We start from the raw sequence: 27,694 nt of genomic DNA, 5'->3' as shown, positions 1-27,694 counted from the left end.
CATGCTACACTGTACCCAAACAATTTTTTTTAGCATTTTGTTCCCACAAATAGAGCTTTCTTTTGGTGGTATTTGATCACCTCTGCGATTTTTTTTTTGTGCAACAACTTAAAAAAGACCCAAAATTTTGAAAAAAAATAAAGTTTTAATTTTTTCTGTTAATTTTTGTAAATAAGTAAGTTTTCTTCTTCGATTACGGGCACTGATATGGCTGCACTGATGGGCACTGATAAGGTGGCACTGATGGGCACCGGTGAGGTGGCACTGATGGTCACTGACAGGCAGCACTGATAGGCGGCACTGATGGGCACTGATAGGCGGCGCTGGTATGTGGCACTGATGGGCACTCATAGGCGGCACTGATGGGTACTTATGGGTGCAACTGATGGGTGGGCACTGATGGGCATGTATGGGCACTGAGAGGTGGCTTTGATGGACACTGAGGGGTGGCACTGATACTGATAGTGACATTGCTGGGCATAAATTGTTTTCCAGTCAGTGCCCATGTTGCCAGTCAGTGCCCATTTGTGGGCACGGATTGGCATCTATTTTAACAAGTGGATGGCCATGGGGTACATACCTGGCCATCCACTTTGCCCCCTTCCCTGGTGGCTTCCCTGGTGCTCCAGTGTGGGCATCCGTGGGGGAGCTACCCCCCTGTCAGGAGAGCCTCCGATTGGCTCTCCTCTACCCGCGTCTGTCAGACGTGAGTGAGGAAGAGCCAATCAACGGCTCTTCCTGTTTACATCGTGATCAGCTGTGATTGAACGCGGCTGATCACGTGGTAAAGAGCCTCCGTCTGAGGCTCTTTACCGAGATCGGAGAATCAGGGTGTCAGACTGACACCCCGCATCACTGATCACCGCACGCCGGCATGTTATCCTGCTGGACGTCAATAGACGTCCAGGCAGGCTAACAGAACCACTTCCCGGACTTCAATTTACTTTTGACCTGTGGTTCAAGTGTAAAAAAATAAAATAAAATAAATAAATGCATGAAAATGTCAAGTGCGCGTTAAAATTATACTAAAGCTAAAAACGTGCATTAACCACTTAAGCCCCAGACCTTTAGGCAGCTAAATGCCCAGGCCAGGTTTTGCGATTCGGCACTGCGTCGCTTTAACAGACAATTGCGCGGTCGTGCGACGTGGCTCCCAAACAAAATTGGCGTCCTTTTTTCCCCATAAATAGAGCTTTCTTTTGGTGGCATTTTATCACCTCTGCGGTTTTTATTTTTTGCGCTATAAACAAAAATAGAGCGACAATTTTGAAAAAAATGCAATATTTTTTACTTTTTGCTGTAATAAATATGCCCCAAAAACATATAACATTTTTTTTCCTCAGTTTTAGGCCGATACCTATTTTTGGTAAAAAAAAAAATCGCAATAAGCGTTTATCAATTGGTTTGCGCAAAATTTATAGCGTTTACAAAATAGGGGATATTTTTATTGCATTTTTATTAATTATTTTTTTTTTTACTACTAATGGCGGCGATCAGCGATTTTTTTCGTGACTGCGACATTATGGCGGACACTTCGGACAATTTTGACACATTTTTGGGACCATTGTCATTTTCACAGCAAAAAATGCATTTAAATTGCATTGTTTATTGTGAAAATGACAGTTGCAGTTTGGGAGTTAACCACAGGGGGCGCTGAACGTGTTAGGCTTCACCTAGTGTGTGTTTACAACAGTAGGGGGGTGTGGCTGTAGGTCTGATGTCATCGATTGTGTCTCCCCTATAAAGGGGATGACACGATCGATGCGCCGCCACAGTGAAGCACGGGGAAGCCATGTTTACATACGGCTCTCTCCGTTCTTCAGCTCCGGGGAGCGATCGCGACGGAGCAGCTATAAACGAATAGTAGCGCCGTCGTCCCGGATCGCTCCCCGAGGTAAGCCGCCCGATTGGACCCCGACCCGCGGAAAGGCAAGGATGTATATATACGCCCTTCTGCCTGTCCGTGACATTTTGCGGACGTAAATAGTCGTGCGGCGGGCATTAAGTGGTTAAGGTAAAAAGAAAATGTATATAATCTTATAAATTATACTCTATCGTTTTATAATCTATTGCCTAAACAGCTAGGATTAGGATAATATATGTATATTAAATTGTATTTTTAACAAAAATCAGCAATATTAAACCCAAAAAACAAACAAATTATATTATGCATCTTACTAATTCTTAAGCTCCGTACACACACGATCCGGCTTTTGCCCAGCCAAACTCACATCGGAATTCTGACGGAATTCCATCGGAGGAAAAGAGAACATGTTCTCTATCTAAACTACAACGGAATTCCTCGGAATATCTGATGGAAAAACTCAGATGGGGCATACACACGGTTGGAATTTCCCATGGAAAAAGTATTTTGGACTTTTTTCATGGGAAATTCCGATCGTGGTGGCTGCATTAGTTTCCTTTTTTAAACGGTTTTCCTTTTTTCTTGCCTGGTGATCCAGCCAGTAAGTTTGTTATTTTTTTTAAAACAAACATACCAAGCTTTCCAGCAAAAGTGGCAGTCAGACGGATGAGACAAAACATTTAACTGACAGAACTGCTTGCAATGATCAGCTGTTATTCATTTGTATAAAACCTTTATCACAAAAAGGAAAAAATAAATGAATCAACTTTTGCTAAAATTAAAAGTTTTACCTGGAGTTTAGGCGCCAATTTGTTGGTCCCGTTCATCCTAATTTAGAAATCCTTCTCTTCTGAGAGACAATGCTGCTGACCGAAGAGGTCTCTATTGTTTCTGCAGTGGAGTGGAGGCACCCTGCAGAACTTGACCCTTGACCCTGCAGTGGAGTGGAGGCACCCTCACACTTGACCCTTTTTCTGCTCTTTTCCCTACACCTGACCACGCTCAACATGCAAAATCCTATTCTTTTTCATTGGAAGAGAGCACACTACTGGCTTAATCACCAGATGAAAATAAAGGGGAAAAACACAAAAAAAACTAAATGAATGTAGCCACCACCATTTTAAGGATTGGTGAGCTGCAATATATTAGATTTTTACTTTTAGATTCAATACCACTTTAAAATATTACATATGGATTCTACAATGATTTTGCCTTTCAATGTTAATTATTTAGGGCCAGATTCACGTAGAATCGCGGCGGCGTAACGTATCGTCTTTACGTTACACCGCCGCACGTTTTCAGCGCAAGTGCCCGATTCACCAAGCACTTGCGTGTAAACTTAAGGCGGTGTAACGTAAAGCCGTCCGGTGCAAGCCTGCCTAATTCAAATGGGGCGTGTACCATTTAAATTAGGCGCGCTCCCGAACGTTCTGCGCATGCTCCGTGCAAAAATTTTTCGCCGTGCTTTGCGCGAAATGACGTCGCCCGATGTAATGTTTTGAACGGCGACGTGCGTTACGTCGTTTCGTATTCCCGGACGTCTTACGCAAAAAAAAAAAAAAAATTGAAATTCGACGCGGGAACGACAGCCATACTTTAACATGGGCTGTCTATTGTTACACCACCTCAATAGCAGCCGTAACTTTGCGACTGGAAAAACCGACTAGCGACGACGTGGTTCGCGGTAAAAGCTATTTTGCATACCCGACGCTGGAAAACGACGCAAACTCCACCCAGCGGCGGCCGAAGTATTGCATCCTAAGATCCAAAGGTGTACGCTTGTCGGATCTTAGCCAAATGCCGTCGTATCTTGTTTGTGAATCACAAATTAAGATACGACGCGGGAAATTTGAAACTTTTTCTGTGAATCTGGCCCTTAGTATTTAAATAAAACATTACATAATTAGGTTTCACATAACCACTGCAGGAACGTCACCACTATTATTCTTACTAAGAATAACAATGAATACCAACTAAACAATGTGAAGGAAAACGATATAGTGCATTATTAGCACTAGATTATGCTCAGGTATCAATAGGTCTATTACTGAAAATCACTATACACACCACTGTTTGATGGTTGACTTGAATGACTTCATCACCAGCATGGATCTTCTTGCATCGGTCAGCAGGTGACTAAAAAATAAACACAGATGCTATTGTAAATCAGAGGTAATGCTTTCTTACCAAATATAATAAATCATCTTAGTTATGGCTCTGAAAAACTATACCGCCTAACTAATATTACAAAGAGCATGTAAATACTAAGCTTGCCCCATACAGTCTATGCATTTGGGATCAAACCCTTTACTTATATATAGAAACAAAGACCAACAGCAGTTAAAGACCAAATGTTCCATCAAGGCCGCCTTTTTGTTTCCTGTTTTTATTAGCATCTGTTCTATTGCAGCAAATGGACAGTCTATTTTAGCTTTTTTTAGCTAAAGTTTCCTTCATAGTATTTCTACAATTAAATAAGTTTTTTTTTTATAACTTTAACCACTTAACCCCCGGACCATTTTGCCGGTCAAAGACCAGAGCACTTTTTGCGATTCGGCACTGCGTCGCTTTAACTGACAATTGCGCGGTCGTGCGACGTGGCTCCCAAACAAAATTAGGCCGATACGTATTCTTCTACATATTTTTCGTAAAAAGAAAAAAAAAATCGCAATAAACGTTTATTGATTGGTTTGCACTAAAGTTATAGCGTTTACAAAATAGGGGGTAGTTTTATGGCATTTTTATTAAAAAAAATTTTTTACTAGTAATGGCGGCGGTACTGCGACATTATGCCGGACACTTCGGACACTTTTGACACATTTTTGGGACCATTTTTATAGCGATCAGTGCTATAAAAATGCATTGGATTACTATAAAAATGCAACTGGCAGGGAAGGGGTTAACACTAGGGGGCGGGGAAGGGGTTAAGTATGTTCCCTGGGTGTGTTCTAACTGTAGGGGTGGTGGCCTCACTAGGGGAAATTACTGATCGCTGTTCATACATTGTATGAACAGACGGTCAGGCTTTTCTCCCCTGACAGGACTGGGAGCTGTGTGTTTACACACACAGCTCCCGGTCCTCGCTCTGTAACGAGCAATCGCGGGTGCCCGGCAGCGATCGCGCCTGCCGGGCACGCGCATGGGTGTCAGGGACGAGCAGGCGGCGTGCGCGCTCCCCTAGTGGCTGCTTCGAGAGCCGACGTAGAGCTACGGGCTCTCGCGCAGGGGAGCCGACCTGCTGGCAGCTGGTCGGCAGGTAGTTAATTAGGGATTAGGTGCTATAATATTGAAACACAAAGATCAAAAAGGAGCTTTGGAGAACCATGGAGATCAACATTGCCAGAAGTGTTGGTTTACCTGTGGACTTCAAAGGGGGAGCAGGAAAGGCAACTACTGTGTTTATTGACGTATAACACTCACTTTTTCACCCTGCAAATCGGTTAAATATAGTGTGTGCGTGTTATATGCTGATACTGCAATTTGGGCTGCCTCAGAGAGAATGGGAGGGGAGCGGGATGAGCGCCGTCAGATTACATACAGCGATTTACTTAGTGGCCTTTGTAATAGGAAGTCCCATCTCCTGGGCCAGCATTTGACCAGTGTTCTGTCCATCATAGAAGCCGGTCCAGGAGGCGGGACTTTGTATTTAAGAGGCCGCTGTATATAATCTGATGCCCCCTCCCTGAGATGGGCATTGATCAGGCTGCATTCATGGCAATGGGAAGGCTGCAGATGGGCATTGATCAAGCTGCATTAATGGGCAATTGTGAGGCTGTGTATGGGAATTTATCAAGCTGCATTGATGGACAATTTTGAGGATGCAGATCGGCATTAATCAGGCTGCATTGATGGGCACTGGCCCTTATTTTGCTTGAAAGTTCTTTATTTAAAAACGTACATTTTTTTCATAAAACCTTATCTTAAAATGAAGGTGTGTTTTATACGCCGGTGCGCGTTATATGCCGATAAATACAGTAACTATTTATTCTCTTTCTACAGTTACAGATTTTCCTAAATTACTTTGTTATAAGCCATATGTTCAGCTTCAGTAGCTTTCCTACATTTAGTACTGATTCACTTGTATTCAATATGTCTGCTCTAAGGAATAACCCACAGCTTGGCTGTATGCAAGAAAATAATCACTCTCATTACAAGAATAAAATTACTTCTACATTATTACATTTTACCAACAATCCTATATAAACAGTTTATTCGATTTTATGGTTTGGACGCTTTAGTTGATTTTAATATCTACATAAAGAAAATCCTGCATTTATAATTTCCCATCACTTATTTTAAAGGGTGGAACTGGATGGTATTTGCTTCCCTGTTGCTTGACTTAAAATTATAACATCTTTATGAGGGTGCGGAAAATGCTTGATTACAAATAATACAGATTTAAATAAGTGCAAATAAGGCCATGATTTTCAATTTACTATTTGAAATTGTGGCATTTAGGAATGCATGACTGACATGGTCCTTAAGGTGTCCCTGTGGTCAAGCTAAAGTTACTGGTGTCTCCGGCGTGCATGCATGGGAGTGACGTTATGCGGCTCCAACCAGTCACACAGCCGGAGTCCACGGCCCTGGAAGGACGAGGACCAAAAGATGGCTGCAGCCTACAGCAGGGATAGCACAGGCTTCTATTGCAGTTAAGTGGCATATAATGGGCTAGTATGCAATGCATACTAGCCCATTATGCTTTTACTTTGCAGGGAAGAAAAGAGGAAGTAAAACACATCGGGGTTTACTTCGTATTTAAGTGCTTCTGCTGTGAATTTAAAGGATGGATTTCTCCACAGTGCTTGCTTTTAAAGTTATTTTATGGCACGTTATGATTATGGCCTAGCCACAGATTCCCTTCTAGTGCAAGACTCCCAAGTGTAAAAAGCCTATGGATATGTTGAGAAAACTAGAAAATATCAAAGTCAGAAATGAATGACTTCAGGAACACTGTTGGGTTGGTTTACTATAATTGGAGGGTGCAAAATCTGGTGCAGGTGCACATTGTAGCCAATCGGTTTATAATTTCAGCTTGTTCATTTAAGCTTTGACAAAAAAAAACTGGAAGCCGATTGGTTTCTATGTAGAGCTTCACCAGATTTTGCACTCTCCAGTTTTAGTAAATCAACCCCTATATGCTTTAAAGTGGAATGTCATGGGTTAAATACAAAATTTGTTAGCAGGCAGGTGTTTATTTCAGAAAAGACTCTGGAAGTCTCTCATATAATAAATGCTTCTTAACAACTGCCTGCTAGGGAACTACTTTAGATTGTACGCCTATATGTGCATGCCTTGGTGCTGGGATAAATTAACTCCCAAGCCATGTGTGGCAGTTATGTCATCTTGGGCTGACTTAGGATGACTAAAGACGACAAGCCCAGAAGATCAGGCCAAGATGTCAATGCAGATGAGGTAGTTTGCAAAGGCCACATCGCTGGAAGGAATGTAGTTCTCCTTATTACATGTTACATTTTTTTGATCATAGTGAATCACAGCAGAAAGTATAATAGTCTTTAGTACAGGCTGCAGCATTGCAAACTCGTGACCAGCACTCCCTAGTTATAAAATGCAAGTGGGCATGCCTACAATCACTGGCACTCACCTTTAAATAAAACATACATTTTAGACCCCTTTCATACTGGGGCGTTTTGCAGTCGCCTTAGCGTTAAAAAAAATAGCGCCTACAAAGCGCCTGAAAGAAGCCCTTATCTGCAATCCCAATGTGAAAGCCAGAGTGCTTTAACCTCCCTGGCGGTATGATTCTGTCTGGAATTACGTACCAAAAGCGGTACAATTATTTGCAAGGAAATTTGGCATTTAATACTGTAGGCCTGTAATTCTTAGGAATAACTCACTTAAATTTGACCAAACAAGAATCTAATAGGCATCCCGGGTATGACATTTTTTTAAAAACAAAAATTATAAATTATAATATAATAAATAATTATAAATAATTATAACAAATAATAATATAATTCTAATAAAAATTATTCAATAATGTAATCAACTTAAAATCACTGAAATTTTCTCAGTTGCAAAATTGTCGCTGTCATTTTTTTTTTTTATGACGAATTTCCCCACAAATCGCTATCGCACAATTCTGCAAGTGATTATAATTTATTATCGCTGTTTTCTAGCTGATCTAAAACCATTTTTGACATAAAGGAACACTTTTTGGTTGCTATGGACAATCTACAGTTTGCAGAAAGAAAGAACCGTTTTTATTATATAAAAGTACATGTAGGACACTGGGCAGACCACTAGGGACAAGGGGGTGTGTATTTTTTACATACAGTACTGTAATCTATAAGATTACTGTATGTATAGTGTTTGTTTACGTTTTTGAATTTGGCGCCGATCTCCGCTCCTGTGCGTCGTAACGTCGCAGGGAACGGAGATCGGCGGCACAGGAGGAAGCTGTGTGAATCGAGCGAGGTCCCGCTCGCTCACACAGCGCGGTGCCATCGCTGGATCCAGGGACAAGGTAAGCCAGCGCACGCTGCAGGCTCTGCATATCTACCCCGAGCGTGACTCGGGGATACCGATTATAGCAGAAAAAATCCACCCCGAGTCACGCTCGGGGATACCGCCAGGAGGGTTAAGAGTCCTTTCACACTGCCATCGCCCGAAAAATGCTGGTAAAGCACCGCTAAAACTAGCAGTGCTTTACCAGCGTTTTTCGAGCGATAGCGTGCACTTTTAACCCCTGCTATTGATTTCAATGGTAATGGGTGCTTTAGGAGCGGCGTATTCACCATTCCTAAAGCGCTGCAAAGAAGCTGCTTGCAGGACTTTTTTTTACACCCTGCCAGCGCAGCGCCTCAGTGTAAAAAGCATTTGGGCTTTCACATTGGGATTGCAGATGAGGCTTCTTTCAGGCGCTTTACAGGCACTTTTTTTTTTAATGCTATAAAGTGCCTGAAAAAATGCCCCGGTGTGAAAGGGGTCTAAGATACCGATCCTTAATTATGTAATACAATGCTTTTTACACCTGCAATACTTCAAAGTGTTAAAGCAGTTACATATTTAACAATGCAGACTTAGGCTGTAGTCAATATGGCACAAAGCAATGCACAGTAATCTAAAATAACTAATCATTGTGCATATTTCATTGAACCATGCAAACCAGGTTTAAAAATATAGGATACGAGATATGTCTGTTGTACATCTTGATCCATGGAAAACACTGATCAAGATGAATAGTTGATAAGTGGCATCTTATCAGATAAAATCTATGAAATGTATTTTGTATGAGTACTTTGTGTCACACGATTACCAGAATTTAAATGTAAATTTTTAATTTGTCACTGTTCTTAAAACTACAAACATAAATAAATAAAATAAAATAAAAAAATGTGGTAATTAATGAGACATAAAGTAAACAAGTGCTTTATCCCATGCCATCTCCTTTACTTTCCAAACTATAACTGTGTGACAGCTTCAAAACCAAAACTGAGGAAGTCACGTGGGAGTGACGACACGCATTGGTTGGAGTAGGGTGACATAAGGCATCAGCATTGCACCAGAGCCACAGCCCTGCTGAAAACAGGGATCAAGTGCATTGTTTTAATCCTAAATGTAAGCGAATGCTTAAATAAAATGTATGTGGTTTTAGATACTACACCATGGAAGTCTGTTTGCTTTGACCGAGGAGAAGGGAGAGGAGGAGAAGCATAGTGATCAACTGTCATATTAACCTGGAGTACACCCCAGCTGGGGAAGGTGAGGTTTGACCTAAACAGGTCTAACATGGAGGTGAGAGCAGTGATGAACAGGTGTTGGAGATTGATGCACATGCATGCATATTTTGACCCATGTAGGGTAAAGGCTGCAAAAGAACACTTTTAAGAAGCACTGTTGTTCAGAGAAGCTTTATTATGAACATTATTACTTATTGCACTGCTAAAGGAATTTATTGATGTTATTCACTTATGACTGATGTTTATTTGATAAGTGCAACCAACACTTAGTATTTAATTAATGAGACATGTATTCATCAAGTTCTACTCACATTTTCAGTTGTCCCAGTTATCACGTGAAGTCCATCATATGTAGATTTAATGTACATTCCCTGCAATAAAACAAAATACTGCAACATGAATAAACAGCACTGTGTATAGTAGTTTAGGCATGAAATAAACACAGACACAAGAATGAAGTAGTAGAATGATCTATTGAGTGCTGCCTGAAACAGACAGCAAGAAAAAAAAAATTCAATCAGATATAAAAGCGTGACAGTCTAAAATTACAGTGACACAAAATGAAAACAGATAAAAAAAACAGTAAACATAATTTATGATCAATATGCATTATCTACCATTACTTCGTTTGTCTATCGGATTTAATGGATCATTATCACTGTCATACTAGAGTGTTGTGCTCTACCATTATTATGATAAATTGCCAAGCTTTACGAAATTAGGTTTACACCCAGATCGTGCCCCATGGGATAATCACATCTTAATGAACATAACAGAAAGATGTACTTTGAACTAGAAATAGTCTCCTGAAAAGATGTTCTCTGGTTATGGTGTTTTAGAAATGCCCAATTCCACAAGAGGTTTCACTTAAACTCTTTCATTTATTTTCATGCACTATAATGAATGCAATGATAAAAAATAAATAACAAATCTGATATTCCTGTAACTGACCTTTCCCTTCTAACAGACTTGTATACGTTTTGGAAGAAATGCTGTTTAGAGTAAGCGATCTTGTCGGTTATTTTTTTTTTTTTTTTTAATGGAATCCAACTCTGCACAACACTGGATTATTAAAAGAAAAAAAAAAAGTCATAGTCTTACCGCCACTTTTCTATTACAGCAGTTGTGCAGGGTGTATAAGTACAAAGGGCACCAGATTAGGTATTATTACTGAGTAGCCACTCAGAAAATTCACAAAGAAAATATAAATATTTATATATACACACACATATACACTGTGTATATATATATATATATATATATATATATATATATATATATATATATATATATATATATATATATATATATATATATATATATATATATATATATATATATATATATATATACAGGGAGTGCAGAATTATTAGGCAAATGAGTATTTTGACCACATCATCCTCTTTATGCATGTTGTCTTACTCCAAGCTGTATAGGCTCGAAAGCCTACTACCAATTAAGCATATTAGGTGATGTGCATCTCTGTAATGAGAAGGGGTGTGGTCTAATGACATCAACACCCTATATCAGGTGTGCATAATTATTAGGCAACTTCCTTTCCTTTGGCAAAATGGGTCAAAAGAAGGACTTGACAGGCTCAGAAAAGTCAAAAATAGTGAGATATCTTGCAGAGGGATGCAGCACTCTTAAAATTGCAAAGCTTCTGAAGCGTGATCATCGAACAATCAAGCGTTTCATTCAAAATAGTCAACAGGGTCGCAAGAAGCGTGTGGAAAAACCAAGGCGCAAAATAACTGCCCATGAACTGAGAAAAGTCAAGCGTGCAGCTGCCAAGGTGCCACTTGCCACCAGTTTGGCCATATTTCAGAGCTGCAACATCACTGGAGTGCCCAAAAGCACAAGGTGTGCAATACTCAGAGACATGGCCAAGGTAAGAAAGGCTGAAAGACGACCACCACTGAACAAGACACACAAGCTGAAACGTCAAGACTGGGCCAAGAAATATCTCAAGACTGATTTTTCTAAGGTTTTATGGACTGATGAAATGAGAGTGAGTCTTGATGGGCCAGATGGATGGGCCCGTGGCTGAATAGGTAAAGGGCAGAGAGCTCCAGTCCGACTCAGACGCCAGCAAGGTGGAGGTGGAGTACTGGTTTGGGCTGGTATCATCAAAGATGAGCTTGTGGGGCCTTTTCAGGTTGAGGATGGAGTCAAGCTCAACTCCCAGTCCTACTGCCAGTTTCTGGAAGACACTTTCTTCAAGCAGTGGTACAGGAAGAAGTCTGCATCCATCAAGAAAAACATGATTTTCATGCAGGACAATGCTCCATCACACGCGTCCAAGTACTCCACAGCGTGGCTGGCAAGAAAGGGTATAAAAGAAGAAAAACTAATGACATGGCCTCCTTGTTCACCTGATCTGACCCCCATTGAGAACCTGTGGTCCATCATCAAATGTGAGATTTACAAGGAGGGAAAACAGTACACCTCTCTGAACAGTGTCTGGGAGGCTGTGGTTGCTGCTGCAAGCAATGTTGATGGTGAACAGATCAAAACACTGACAGAATCCATGGATGGCAGGCTTTTGAGTGTCCTTGCAAAGAAAGGTGGCTATATTTGGTCACTGATTTGTTTTTGTTTTGTTTTTGAATGTCAGAAATGTATATTTGTGAATGTTGAGATGTTATATTGGTTTCACTGGTAAAAATAAATAATTGAAATGGGTATATATTTTTTTTTGTTAAGTTGCCTAATAATTATGCACAGTAATAGTCACCTGCACACACAGATATCCCCCTAAAATAGCTAAAACTAAAAACAAACTAAAAACTACTTCCAAAAATATTCAGCTTTGATATTAATGAGTTTTTTGGGTTCATTGAGAACATGGTTGCTGTTCAATAATAAAATTAATCCTCAAAAATACAACTTGCCTAATAATTCTGCACTCCCTGTATATATATATATATATATATATATATATATAGATCTGTCTCTCTAAAATAAAGTAAGTCCTTTCTGCAAAGAAAGTCATTAATACTTACCCCATCTGTTTTCCACACTCTGTTGTCTTCAGAGATAAGTTTGCTAAAAAAAAAAAAAATCTGCTTCCCCCACTGTGCTCAGTGGTTGCTCCTCCTGGCTGCAAACTAACTACATGGCACAGTAGTGACCTAGGGGCCAGTGAAAGGAACCATAAAGGGCAGTGGGGGACCGGGCATCGGACACACCTGTGCCAAATGCCCAAGATTTTCCAGTACACTTATCGCTTCGAGTCAGTAGAGATTGATAGTAGGGGTAAATATGAATGCTTTTCTTTGAGGGGAAGGGTTTTCTTTTAAACTTATTTTTAAACAGTCACTAACATTTTCAAAGAAAAATCACTCACATCATTTTAACATGTGAAGTTATAGGACTATGAAGCGATAAAAAAGTGTGACAAATTACAAAATACAATAAAAGCCAACTGAAGTAATACTTTTACTTAAGTAGAACTAACATTATAGTATCAGATGAAACATCTCAAGGACATCCTGGTGCTACCTATATATAGCCAAGCATACATAGACTGTTGGCATTGTAGTTGAAGCTAAACAAAAAAAAAATGTACCACCAATAACCAAAGAAGGGATCAAAGATCCTTCCAGTTCTCTCCTGTGTATGACCATGAAAAAGGGTACAACAGTTTTGAAGAAACAGAACATTTGAGGAATGGGGAAGAAAAGGGGGTTAGCCGTTTAGGCCCCCTTTCCTCATGGATCACAGCATTGGCAGTAAATTGATAGTAAAAGGAATAGGTTATACTTTAGCTACGATTGGTTAAGATAGGTCAGGTGTCAGTAAGGGCTATAGAGGTCAAAGGGTCATTTGAGGTCAGAAAGAGGTGAAGGTTAGCAGCCCAGTTAAGGATTGGTCAGTCAGGTCAGGTGCTTTTAGAGGGTTCTGGAAAGATGAAAGGTCAAGCAGGGATTGGTTGCTGAGGTCAACTGACACTATAAGATTGTTCTAGAAAACAGTGCTGGCCTATTTAAGGGTCAGCAATGAATTGGTCAGTGCCAGTCACCAGGAGAAAATGTAAGTTTAAATGCTGAATCAGCTCGAGTCTCAGTGGCTGGGCTGAGTATTGGTTATTGAAAAATATTTGGTTAAGAGTATGCATTTATGAAATGAAGTTGTGTTATATTGATAGATTATAAACCAATGAATCAGGCCATGGCCAATATTATTCCCAAAAAATAAATAAATAGATATACATGGATACATGTGTATTTAAATCAAGTATTATTATGTTATATATTCTGTTTGTGCATTTTATTTCTCTATGCATGTTTGTAATGCACATGATGCCTATTAGCCCATTTTTTTTTACATGATACATACATTACGTTACCATGTCATTCATTTTTGAAAACCATAAAAAATTGTCATTCCAAAAGGTGTGGCAAAGCATCTATATTAAGTCTACTATCCACCTCTACAAAGTTTCCTCTTTTCCCTTTCTAAACCGTGTTACATTCCCTTTAATGCATTTCTGTGCTTTATTCTGAGTCCGATGCACTGAGTAATGACCTATCAGTCAATTAGAGTCTTAGAATTATGAAACACCACTTCAAGACTGCATTCACATTGAGATTTTGTCATACAGAATAGACTGAAATGGTGCAGAACATAATAACATAAGGACACTGCTGCCTGTTCAAAGGGGAATTATCATCCACTGAGTAATCTCGATAAACTCTGAAGAGACATCTTATTCCTATGTCACTAATGTACTGCGTCTGAAAGAGATACAACATTAAGAGGGGTCAAAATGGCACCTCATACTGATATCACTGCTTTCATGCTTTTATCCTTCACCGCAGGTAAAATAGGTTATAACAGCTCATAAATTATAATTCCCAGGCAGTTATCAGAGGTTGCCGAGAACCATCTAGAGGATTTCATACCAAAATCAAAGTGGCAAATAATCCCTTTTTAATGCATGAAATACTACATCAAGCTCACAAACCACATGCCTCTAACATTACAGAAGAATTAGTTCAAAAACTGGCTGAATACACTTCTGAAAAAGCAACAGTGACACATGCAATTATGGTAATCATGGCTGTGACTACTTCGCTACTCCCTATTGCCACATACTTGCACCATACGGTCGCTGGGATACAGAGATGCTTACTACGGTGTTGAGCACAGAAAATCACAAAACGTATCATTTTCATTGGACAAAAAGTAGAATGTGCATGAAGCAGCTTTAGAAAACCCCCCAAAAAATAAAAAATAAAATCATTCCAACTTTGGCTTCCATGTATGGTATTTATTGTATATTGGCTCAGTTCTTGTGACAGAAATCCTTGCTGGCCAATATGTGAAGCAATGAGTTTATGTCTTTCAAAGATGTCAAAAAGTCAGATTTATCCTATACGTTAATTAGCCATATCAAACCAGGTCCATATCCCTCTTAGGATATCAGCATAGTGATATCTTCCTAGAGAGTTCAGAGTTTCCAGCTACCACTGTCCACCATAACTATTATGAGGAGCTTTCACTCGAATTCCCCAGATTTTAATTTATATTACAGAAAATGTTGAAATTAGGAAGAAAAATCACAACAGGGTTAGTCCCTGTTTTGTCTTTTTTTTTTTTTTTCAAAACTGAGCAAAGAAGGCAAGAGGAAGAATAGTAACATGAGATTTAACTCAGCTAGAATGCCCCTTAAATACTGAACTAGTCTCTGGAGGTTACCCACACAAGCATGGGTAGTCAATTTTTCCAAATGGCCATTTTTGGAAGAAAATAATTAGGATGCAAAACCTATTTTGGAACAAGTTTCCTGTATAACTTGGGTTGGTCCTTGAAGCCACGCTAACCCCAAAGAAAGCTTAACGTCTTTCTTGGATTATCTCAACTCAAACTGTTCTGCAGCACTGCTCTCTGTAGGCTTTCCAAATCTGATCCTGGTGTTTTTCTGCATTAAAAGTTAAATGGTTGGAATTTATACTAGCCTAAGCCAAAGCACTCCTATCTTCCCACCATCAATTCATTTGTCAAGTCTAATTTTATTTTGCTTACCAATATGTGCTGTTTACTATCATTGCCAGGGAGGTAAGGAGGTGACGTTCGCCCTCATTGTCAAGAGGAAATTAAACAACCACTGGGTGAGAGGAAGGGAAGACAGGTTCTAACACCTAAACAGCTTGTATAATTTGCAAATGCAATAGTCAGCCCCTTCTTAGAAAAAAAGTCTGATCAATAGATAAGAGGTTCAGGGGAAAAGTAACCACACCAACAGATCACCAACTCATGATGATGTAATTTATGAGGAAACAATTGTCGGGACACCACGCTCACGCACTCTGCGCATGTGCGTTCGCTTCTACACGTCTATGTTGAGGATTTTTTCTACTTGTAAGGAAGCTCCTTGTTTTTACCTTGTTTTATGCGAATTGAAGACTCGTGGAGTCACATTACCTATATGCAGCATTCACATGTAGCATTGCACCGTTTTTTTTTTTCATTAAATCTACTTAAAGAGAGACGATATCGCACTATTTGGAGTTTTATTTTTTTTGCACTTCCTTTAGATATTCGAGACACTTGCTTTGAATACCACCCGGGATATGGAGGCTCCTGGTGGGAGACATCCAGGAGACTTGCGACACCCAGGAGATCTGGATATCCATGGTTGGGGGATCTCTGATCCAATTAATGCTTCGTGACCTCCCTGAGCAAGGGAGGGGGGGGGGTCACTGGAGTTCCGGTAAGTCTTTCATCTCACTTGGGTGACGGTTCTCACGAGGTCAAGCATTTGTACCAAGTCACTTTATTTCCACAAGGATTTTTAGTCACTTATATGGACTTTTTTTTTAATACATATGGCACTTTATTGTTGCATCTTATATGGCACTTTATTGTTGCATCTTATATGGCACATGGTTTTGTTTACACATTAATTGATATATGCATATTTAATTTTATGTAGTTGCATTTCTCTGCACATTTGCACTTTATCGATACAGGAATATTGATGCATGTTTTACAAGTGCTGCACGTCTCTTTATCCATTTATTATACATACAGTATATATTTTATATATAGTGTGGCTTGGTAGTGTAAAAGGACATTACAAAAAGAACAACTGGGAAATGTAAGAATCCTTTAGTCTTCTTTGTCATCTCCAGATTTACTTTGTTGATGCCAGGGGAGTATTTTAAACAGGTCTAATTAGCTTCCACAAAGAAACAAAACTAAAATCTAAAACCTGGCAAGTCTCAGCAAACTTAGCTGGCAAGCATGCGGACTGTAGTCACTAACAAAAGTAAAGGGGACTCACTTAGATATTTGTAATTTTTGCCTGTAATATTAAAAATTTGCATTCAAATTGCCAGAAATTATTATTATTTTTATTTTAAAGATATCGTTAGTTGATATCATTCGATGTCAAGCTATAGCTGGTATAAGCAATGACCCCTTCTTTAAGTTTTAAAACGTACAATTGGCAAGTCCTTTGTTGCTGCTGTTAGTATAAAGATAAAATGAAAAGAATACAAATCTGCACAGGCAAGTCCTAGTCCAATAGATGGTTTAGGGTGCTCATCTCTGCTTATCTGTAAGTTATATTTTCTAACTTATAAATCAGTTGCAGCATACTATATAATTTTCTGTGTGATTTAGATCTTATCAACTGTATTATTCTTACCAGTCCTTCACTTGGCTTAATGTTGGCTAGCTGTACAACTTCCAGATGGGCAGATTGAGAAACCAATGGATCAGAAGATAGAGATATGATGTGGTCACAAACACCAGACAACGTTTTGCACTAAAGAAGAAAAGAATATTAAAATGGACATAAAAGGTTAACGTAGAATGCCTTCTTTCTTCTAATAGGCAAGACATAATTCATATTGTAGGGGACTTATAATGCAAGGAGATAGAGAAATGTTCAGGATAATCAAGATAAAAAGCTGATTAAAGCCTTAGCTAGTTGATGTTACATATCATGCTCTGATATAATTGGATATTATGAACTATTAATAAGGATCTATTTTATCTCTAGCTCACTGTAATCCTGAAATCTACTTAAATGAATGTTCCTTGAGCTTAATCAGGAAGCAATTTAAACCTAAAATTGATATTTAGCACTAGCCGAATCACTATTACAGAAACATTAAGCAAACAAAGTGCAGCCGGAAAAACATTACAAAATACAATAGAAAATCGAATTGTCGTGTGAAAATTTTAGACACACCTCATTAAAGGGCCCATGTTTAAAAGCTTTCGGCTTGTATCAACATTATCTGTCTGGCATCAGTTGATGCTTCTGAACAAAATGTAGAATGCATTAACAGGTGCTCTTCTTTTCCTGGCCTACATTTGACCTGCTTTATACAGGTTTTTAATTCTAATAGACATGTATAGGAATGCAAAACCTTGAATTGAACAAACGCCCATTAACATAGGACCTGAAAAAAACATTAAGGGTTTCGATTGCTGTGCTTTCATTTTGAAAATGCTAGTTTCCTGGTTCTCACCCAGATTTACTTACTTCAAGAGAACAAGTATGCAGAGAAGGACTGATTTCGGACTTTTTTTCATACCTGTTTTAGGCTAGTGTCTCAGAATGTAGGGGAGCCAAAAGCATCAGCATATAAGTCAGGGGGCTAACATTTCTAGAGGGAGCTCAGCAATGGAAGCCATCATCTTTCATGACAGGGTTATTTTTTAATATCCTAAGCAAAGTTCTCTTTTAGGGAGTATTCTATTTTTAAATGTTAATGCTTTGTATTTAGTGTTCCAGTCAATTATGAACAATGCTATTTTGGCGATAGGGCAATGCTTTTTTTTAAACTGACAATTGATCGGTCATGCAACGTTGTACCCAAATAACATTTATGTGATCTCTCTCCCCCCCATAAATAGAGCTTTATTTTCTTGGTATTTGATTACCACTGAGTTTAAAAAAAAGTGTGCTATAAACAAGAAGATACCAACAATTAAGAATAAAAATTTTTTTTATATATATATATATATATATATATATATATATATATATATATATATATATATATATATATATATATATATATATATATATATATATATATATATATACACACACACACACACACACACACACACACACACACACATACATATATACACATACATAAACACACACATACACACACACACATATATATATATATATTTCGGCTATAAAACATATCCAATAAGAATGTTTTAAAAAAAATTCAATGTGTTTATAAAATTTAGCGCCATATGTATTTTGCTACATGTTTTTGTTAAAGAATAAAATCCCAATAAGCGTATATTGATTGGTTTACAGGAACGTTATAGCATCTACAAAACTATGGTATATATTTATGGCATTTGTATTTATTTTTTTTATACTAGCAATGGTGGCAAACCAGCTACTTATAGCGGGATTGCGATATTGCGGCGGACAATCAGACACTTTTGACACTTTGCAGGAACCAGTGACCCTATACAGTGATCAGTGCTAAAAAAATGGACCAATACTGTACTAATGACACTGGTTGGAAAGGAGATAAAAATCTAGCGTGATCAAAGGGTTAACTGTGTGCCTAGTCAGTATTTGTGTGTACTGTACGTGCTGCTTTTACTTGGGAAAGAGATGGATTTTTTCCTTGAATACATATTTCAGAACAAAGCCCCTGTATCGGAGCCCGGTCCACGCCGAGGGAGCCGACATCTTGCCCTCAGTGTGTCTTCCAGGTTCGCGGCTCCGGCCACTCGCAGCGTCACTCCCGTGCATGAACACAGGAGATTTCTTCCCGTCAAGGTACTGCAGCATCTGCCGGACCTTCAGCCAGGCTTTCAAAGCACATGCGCCAGGTACAGGTTTAGGAGATATTAATTTTACCTACAGGTAAGCCTTATTATAGGCTTGCCTGTAGGTAAAAGTGTCAAATTTGGGTATACAACCACTTTAAGTAGGCAGAGCTCTGTTCTGTGTGTTTCATCAATGATCGGTGGGTGTCAGTGGACATCCAGTGCCCGACACCTGCAGATCGGTTTCTGCTGTGAATAATCACAGGAGAAGTGGCCCACCAGCAGCATGTGCGCCCGCCCACCCCTGGGCAGTATCAGGCTGGAAATAGAAATATAGGGTTTATAGTTTAGAGAGTTAGCGCCAGGCTAGAAATGGAAAGCAACCTTTGCATAAATAGCCCAACAAAGCATATCTCTGGCCATGACTATACTTCTGAAGTTAACATGCCCACTGCATTAAAACAAGCTTACTGGAGGCCAAGTAACCCATCAGAGGTTAAAATGGACAGACACAGACTATATAAAAATGTTCAGGAAACATAAAAAGTCAACTCTACATTACAAGGACATAAAATGTATATTCCACAGACAACTAAAATAGCCAAATACCAGAGTTGTAGGTGGCATTGTATTATTCACAAATGGCTGTTAACCACTGCAATGCTGGAAGCTCAAACACCGGTCAGGACCAACTAAAAACAAGGGTTGTTTTTAGCCGTATAAACTTGTTGCGGAAATGCTGAATTCTGGATATTATGAACCCCCTGGGCTCAGAATGGGCACACTTTTGCCAAGTAGGGATTAAAGATTGGATGAATATACACATTAGACAGACTCACCACGTGTAGAATCTTGTTTTCAGTTTCATAAACAGTACATTCCTGGAGAGACAAAAATGCATTACAAATTATTATTTCATAAATAAATGTTTCTACCTCCCATAACAAGAAGTACCCTATGCAAACTACATTCTCATACTTACACAAAAGCTGTTGTGTAGTCATTTATGACAGCCAACAGTATCTGCTCGCAGTCTTTGCGAGTCCTCTGTTTGAGTATGGTAAGCATAAGACTTGCTAAAGTGAAACTGAACTAAACTTAGTACTTTTGATCCATTATATATTAATATGTTAATCAGACAGACAATCACACTTCACTATGCAATGCCAAGAAGCATAGTAAAACACACAGAGTTTACAAGTGAACTCTATTAGCCCTGTGCTGCCTCTGGGGACTTTATGTCTTTGAAAAACAGAATCAATTTATATCCTGGCTTAAAAATCATAGCCCCAGTTTAACCATTTTTTTTATGCTTTCTTTTATGTATAAACTCACTGATGTGTTTTAGAGTTTCATATCAGTGTCAGGCACCTCTGCTAATGCAACTACAAAATCTGATAATATAAAAAAAGGCTCTACAACATGAAACATTTTGGCTAAAAGTACCTCAAATGCTTAAACTTTGATTTCTTTTGTTTTGTGCATTATAGAGAGAGGAACTGTCTTTACTATGATTAGAAATATGAACTTCTTTAAAAGCCCAAAGAGCACCAAGCTCTAATAAGACCCATCTGAATCTCAGTTATTAAAATGTTATGTTTTTATTGACTATCTTTATGGAATTAAATATCGTTTAAATGGTATGAAAGTAAATCCCACTTACATTTCAGTCTCCAAATCTTAAGACACATGTCTGTGCCAGATCTTTCATTTAAACAGCTTGTAGTTAATTTTGAAGAAACCCATGCTGATTTTAATCAATACTAGTTATGTGCTGATCAAGGCAAAAGCACTTACTATTACTGTAGGAAACTTTATTTAAAAACAAAAATCATGTTAATGTCTTATAACTTGAACATTGCAGATATTACCTTGTAATCATATTGCATAGGGAGTGGTTATGTTAATTTATGGATACATTGAAAAATGTTTAAACCATCATAATTATTGGCAAATACACTATAATAACATTTACATTCTCCTTGATCAATAAAGCCATGACTGATTTATTATGTGGTTAAATATAGCACAAAACTTTATCTCAGTTGTGCAAATGATGAAAGAACAGTGAATTAAAATGTTTTTAGCAAACAGTGAAGAGGACAATTAACACTTATGATGTCTTGGTATATACCATATACCCATTTTGATATGCTTCTGTTCACATATGCTAGGTGTTTATTACTGTGTAAATTAAAATAAATATGAGGTTGTGGGTGCACCTGTAAGCAGGTTGCCTACAGTAGGTTAGTTAGGTAGTGGCTGGCCCAGGCTGGGGAAGGGGTTAAATGTTGTGCATTGCTGTTCGGAGGCTTTTTGGACCCAGCCTATCTGCCCTGTGATATAAATAAAGGGGAGAAGGCTGGGTTCGTAGAGAATGTCGTGACTACAGCAGAGGAGGAGGACTGCTGCTCCTCGCAGTCCATCAGAGGCACCGGGAGCCTGGAGATCTAACAGTTGCTGGAAAAACCCCTTCATGGATACGGTTGTTGCCATATGCCTGAGCAGCCCCAACAAGGGAGATAGCTAGGGGATACTCTATTTTATTTATTCATGTTGGGCTGTATTGCCAAAGTGTTTAGGTAAAAGTTGCATCAACTGTCCTAATCCTGGTCTGAAGTTATTTAAAGGGGTGCATAATGGTTCCTGGCATATGCAAGAACCAGAGTCAGTAAAGTACAGATGGGGAATGAATTAAAGACCCTGCTACAAGCTTTATTCTGCAAGACAAGGAAGAGAAATGCAGTTGCTATGGGTAAACTAGAATAACTGCAAAGTACATTGCAGCCAGTCATAAACGTGGTATTTGGTGTAGGCAATTGGTCCTCCGGTAGCAAGGGGGTCAGGTATCTGGCTCCCTCCCCAGCAATCGGTTTCCCAAAGCAACCACGACAAAACCTGCGTTACAGGGACCCATAGTCTGGCTGCATTTTATGAGAGTTAATGCGTTAACATCTGCAGGGATGAAGTCCACATTAGGTGCACGATGGGACCCTATTCTGTAACTGGGAGTAATGGGGCAGAGGAATGGTGGACTGATGGAGAGTGCATGGGCTCAGCAGTGTCCTTCCTAAATGCAACATACATCAGGCAACAGTGTGTAGGGACACAGGGCAGCACTTTTCAGAGGAACTCTGTACTTTTATTACTGCACACAGTGACACGGCTCATCTATAATTGGGGGAACTGCCTTAATGTTAGATTCTCATATGACCACCAGCCTGGTCCCAAGCATTGATGAGCGCCTACATGGCAAAAGGTACCCCCACAGCTGATGACCCTTAAAAATCCAATTTTATAGGTTATCTATGAAAAACTTTAGCCACCATAGTCACCATTTCACATGCACTCGCAACTTTGCATTATGACATGTTTGGTATATAGTAACTGAAAGCAACTGCATCTTTTATATTTTACAAAAAAAAAGGGTATGTGTGCACTGAAATTAATTTTAGTGCATGGTGTCCTGAAAATATAATTTTGACAAACAGATGCTACATTAAAAAAAAATTCAATATCCGGCATTTTATTCTCCAGGGACTCTGCTTTCAGAAAATATATACATTTCTGGGACTTTATGTAATTGTAATGCTGATTTTAACTTGTGTATCTATGACGTTTTCTTAGATGGGAAGAGGTTAAAAAGGAGCTGTTCAAAAATAATTATTATATTAGTTATAATTGGAGCAGAGCAGGCTGAACTATCCCCAGTTTCTTTGGTATTCCCATAGAGACATACTTTTATTCGCAGAGGGGATAGTATTCACCTACGGGCTTTGAATGCTTCCACGTCTACCATATGTTCCAGCATCTTTATAATATTAAATAAATCAAAAATTTGTCTAATAGATCAGCTTTTCAGCACAAACTAAAATTTGAAATTTCAGTTTTCGGTGGACTAAACCTATACAGGAAGTAAATCCAAACAATGTTCTCTCTTAAATCTTCCTTCGTCACTATCAAACGATACAAAGCTCTTGTCAAGCTCATTTATAATCACAGGTTACAATAACCTAAGTACGTTTTGTCAGCCTGGTGAATATTTTGCTGTGAATAGTTGTGTATAACTAGAAAAACTCATCTGCAATATGAAAAATCCCCCCAAAAAAAAAATTAAATAAGCTTACAGTATGCTTATAGTAAGATACATTTATTCTGGATAGAAACAAGTGCCCCTATATTCAATTCTAGCAAATAAAAGAAAAGGGTAAAGGAGGAACAAAAAAAAAAAAAAACACAACCTACCGTGATTTTCGCAATGATTATCAAACCTCTTTGCTACAATCTGCCTCTGTCTGACAAATCACCAAGGACCCATGATGAATTACAGGCCTCAGTTACAAAATATCTATTTTCTCCTAACATACCCTTCTCTGTCTCACATAGTTTATTGTTGAGCAGGGCAGTGTAACATAGAATTATACATCATCCACAGCTGTGCACCTGTATTGTTTATCCTTGTGACACATTAAGTTTAGTTACTCAACCTTTCAAAAGTAAGAATATGTTTCCAGTTTTAAAAAAGAATACCCAAGAGACAAATGATTAAGAAAATAACAAACATTTGTACACCTTGATCACATGTATTTTCGTTAGTGTATGACACATGTAAGATAACAAAACATATTGCAAATAAAAAATGTAAGTGAAGGCATCATTGAATTAGTATTGATTGATTTACTTACTTAGGAAAACAACAGATTCATTTGATTTGCTTGAATATGTGCAAGTTACATATTTTTGCATAAGTATTTATATTACTGAATATTAAAAGATAACAGAGCTCTAGCTCTGTTATGTTGGATTGGGACCATTGGTAAACCACAATCTTAAAATCCTCAGTTGGATAGAGGTCTGAGCCTGGGCACTCTAAAGCATTTGGGTTTTCACCCAAAGCACTTTAGTATAGTTTTGGAAGCGTGTTTGAAATCTTCTGGAAGGTGTACCTGTGCACCACTCACAGGTATTCCATTGAGATTTCTTGGTTTTTCCCTCCATCAATTTTGCCCTCAAATCTAACTAACTATCAGGGTAATGGGCAGTGTTGGATTTTCAGTAAATTTTGTTTTACATGAAGATATACATTTTTTTAAATTTGGTGTTAACTTGTAACGAAACGTCCCACATTCCGCTTGAGTGCTTTTGTCATATACCACTTCCTCCCAGTCGGAATATAGATATCAGATATTCCAACCGCTGACAAGCACAAAACAAGACACTACTCGTTTGATTGCTGAACATGGACTCTCTATTGGAAGAATACAAGTCTTATATACAGATAAAGTGGAGGTTCCCCCCTCCTGCTCATATTACTCTAACAATACACCTGAAACCAGAAACCTAAATTAACATGAGCTAATTAACTAATCCTTTAAAGCAGCCGATGTGACTCCCTAACTACAATACACATTATCATACATATCAACACAGAACTCCTTCATTCAATTGCAGGATTAATTAGCACAAGAAACAATGGTTGAAAGATCCTTAGAAGCCATACTAGACTGATTTACATTATGGCAGACAACAGACAGACAGGTGGCTGGAGCTGATGACATCAGCATCTTCTAAAAGTATGTGTCCCAACAGTATGAATCACTCACTATTTCTAATATGGCATATACAGGGTTCCCAGTGTGTGTGTCTTGGGGAACATGGACCTAAATCCAAAGTAACACCACCTCAAGGGTCCCCAGGCATACAGCTCATAAAGAGCACCATTACCCCAAATGCCAGGGCCCATAATCAGTAGGCAAGAGGCCAGCATTCAGTTCACTTTCAAAAGCCTCTGTCCCGGATGAGTCTATCACAGTCTCCTTAAATGTTTTTAAATAATCTTGCTACGTTTCACATATACCTTTTAGCAATTGTATATGAAGGTTTTTAAGCAATGATTCTTCATTGCTGTTCCTTAAAGACTAGTTTTGGGGGCTTCTAGCAATTGTTTTTCCATGGATCGCTTCAACCATCTCAACTAGCAGTCTGTGCAGTTCCTTTGTAGTTCTATTGGCCTCTTTGTTGTTTCTCTTTAAAATGCATTTCCTGTTTTGGTGGATGACCTTTTCTGGGCTGTCACTTTCATAGCCTATTTATTTTTTTTTGTTCAGGGTTTGAGACACTTCAACACCCTCCTAGCTGAACTTTTTTCTAGACATTTTATTTTATGGCTTCATTATGTTGTTTGTTTTAACACTGCAAGGAAACCTGCATCAGATACAGGTATATTGGGCACGCAAGTCATGGTCGATACATGGCATAAAAAGGAACCAGGATAAATTAGGCCAGCCTTGTAATCAGAAATCAAAACATTCTTGTAAACAAGAAAAAAACAAATCTGGAAATGCACTAGATCCGCCACTGTAGGATGTGTCTATGAGCAACACGTGACCGGAGGCTTCTTAGAGTTCCTGACATCACTTCTGAACTGAGACTGTTCCCTGCTCCACAGAATTCCTGTATTGGCTGTCAACTGCTCTACAACACCCGCTGGCGGATTTGGAATGTCTGGCACATTGTAAACCAACATTGGGAGTAAACATGATGCCACAGCGGTCCTTCCATAACACACCCCTCATGGCTTAGAAAAGCAGAAAGAAACTGAGTAATTAATATAAAACCCCTAAAGCCTCTACCAAAGAACCAGCTAGAGACATGAGATTCTCTGGCCAAAAGCTATCGGCCCATCTGAGCAGGTTTTAGACGAGGACCCGGAGCATCCCTCGGATGCTTTCGACACCAAGCAGGAGGAAGCTGAGTGCACACTGAGCCTACTCACTATTACAGGCCATCTAGAACTACAGCCAGCAGATAGAGGAAGGAGAAGAGAAGGGAAAGCAAAGCAATCGGCACTGGCAGAGATCGTGCAGGCAGTTTACAAATGCACGGCCTCAACACATTAAAAGAGCACTTTTGGGGGGGCTGAAGGAGAAAGTACCATTGATCCAACCCACATGCATAACCCAGAAAAGCATAAACAGGGTGCTTGGGCTCCAGGAAATCTTGGGGCATCAAAGGCAGGCAAGGATCTTGTATGTCCTTGATCATAAGCCATTTTTATTGTACACAGATAAATGTCACTCAACTAAAGCATGTAACCCTTTTTGCATGACAAAAAATGTGCTTTTATTATTTTTACCTACAGGAGGGTGAAAAGCATTTTACCTGTAATGAGTGGATCACAAGTGCAACTTAAGGCTCCTGCGCACTCTTTCTCCAGCCTTCTGCCTGTACCTGTGTACAGACTTGACCATTTGAAAGCTAGAGGAAGAGTGAATGAACATTAAAGCATGCTGATCAGCAAGCTTGCAAGCCCTTGAGAACTACATGCCATCTGCCGTGGAGATCCCTGTAAATGAATTATGTGGTTGTGTAGGTGGAGCCCTGCACAGCTGTGCGGATTTAAAAATGTGGCAGCCTGAACATGTTACACCATAAATATGGGTGTAACATGTTCTGAAAGACGGTTGCACGTGAGCTTAGTTTACACTTGCATAGACCCTCTAAAGAGCTATCTATGGTGGAGCACTTTTCATAGGGCACTTGACAGGCAGCGAGATTGCATCACCTTCTCTTTGCCTGTTTTTACCCCCATTGCTTGTGTTTGCAGGGAGGTTGTGGCATCCACTTCATGGGTAGTACCGCCTGCTACACAAATCGTTTGAGGGGCGGGGCATAAAAATACGGTTTTACTGCATGTTTTATCGTTCCCCAGCCACAAGTGTAAACAAGCCCTATGCAATACATTTTTTGTTTTGTATTAAATATGAAAAACTTTGTTTTTCCAGTTTAAAATTATGAACTATTTCTTTAGCCTACACTTTATTTTAACTAGGCCTTGAACCTTTGTGTTATTCAGGAGGAGTAAACACTGTATGCCAGCCCTGGATAATTTCTTCTACTACGAGCATGCCTCAATCTGGTAGAGACCACACCTACCAGGAAAATCAGGTTCAACTGAGTCAATCAGGAACAATGAGGATCAATAGAGTGCCCTTGATCCCACAAAGCAGAAAAGGAAAACAAGTTTCAGTGGAAGAAAGCAAGGTGTACTCATCCCACAGAGCCACAAGAGCATCAACTAGTTCCGCTAGATGATCCCAGTACCTGCATACTAACCTTTCCAGTTTGTTGTTGAACATCCGTCATTCTCTATCTGTGACAAAAGGTCCTGGAACCAATACAGACACTGCCAGCTGACGAAGGTGGTCTGTCATTTGTTCATGCCTGAAATGCACACAACTGACAAGGCTGAAATATTAACATCGGCCCAGGACAGAATCAGTCTGACCCCCTCTTCCCTCTTGCAGTGACTTGCCAAGACTTCTGATTATTCCCCGATGATAAATGTATGCTACTA

General features: G+C 39.1%; 1 protein-coding gene across 5 annotated transcripts in view; it reads right to left on the bottom strand.

The window, feature by feature from the left end:
* CNKSR2 (connector enhancer of kinase suppressor of Ras 2) overlaps positions 1-27,694 on the bottom strand; it is a 382,062-nt gene that overhangs the window by 251,921 nt on the left and 102,447 nt on the right. For all 5 annotated transcript variants that reach the window (XM_040338243.1, XM_040338244.1, XM_040338245.1 and 2 more), the window contains exons 6-9: positions 20,178-20,219; positions 17,225-17,344; positions 9,879-9,938; positions 3,932-4,000 (exon numbers count right to left, since the gene is read on the bottom strand). In XM_040338243.1, coding sequence (XP_040194177.1) covers positions 3,932-4,000; positions 9,879-9,938; positions 17,225-17,344; positions 20,178-20,219 — 291 coding nt within the window. The remainder of the gene's footprint in view (positions 1-3,931; positions 4,001-9,878; positions 9,939-17,224; positions 17,345-20,177; positions 20,220-27,694) is intronic.

The sequence above is a fragment of the Rana temporaria genome, chromosome 2 (genome assembly GCF_905171775.1).
Source record: "Rana temporaria chromosome 2, aRanTem1.1, whole genome shotgun sequence".
Classification (NCBI taxonomy): domain Eukaryota; kingdom Metazoa; phylum Chordata; class Amphibia; order Anura; family Ranidae; genus Rana; species Rana temporaria.
The sequence above is the reverse complement of the archived record's forward strand: the minus strand, read 5'-3'. Positions and strand labels throughout refer to the sequence as shown.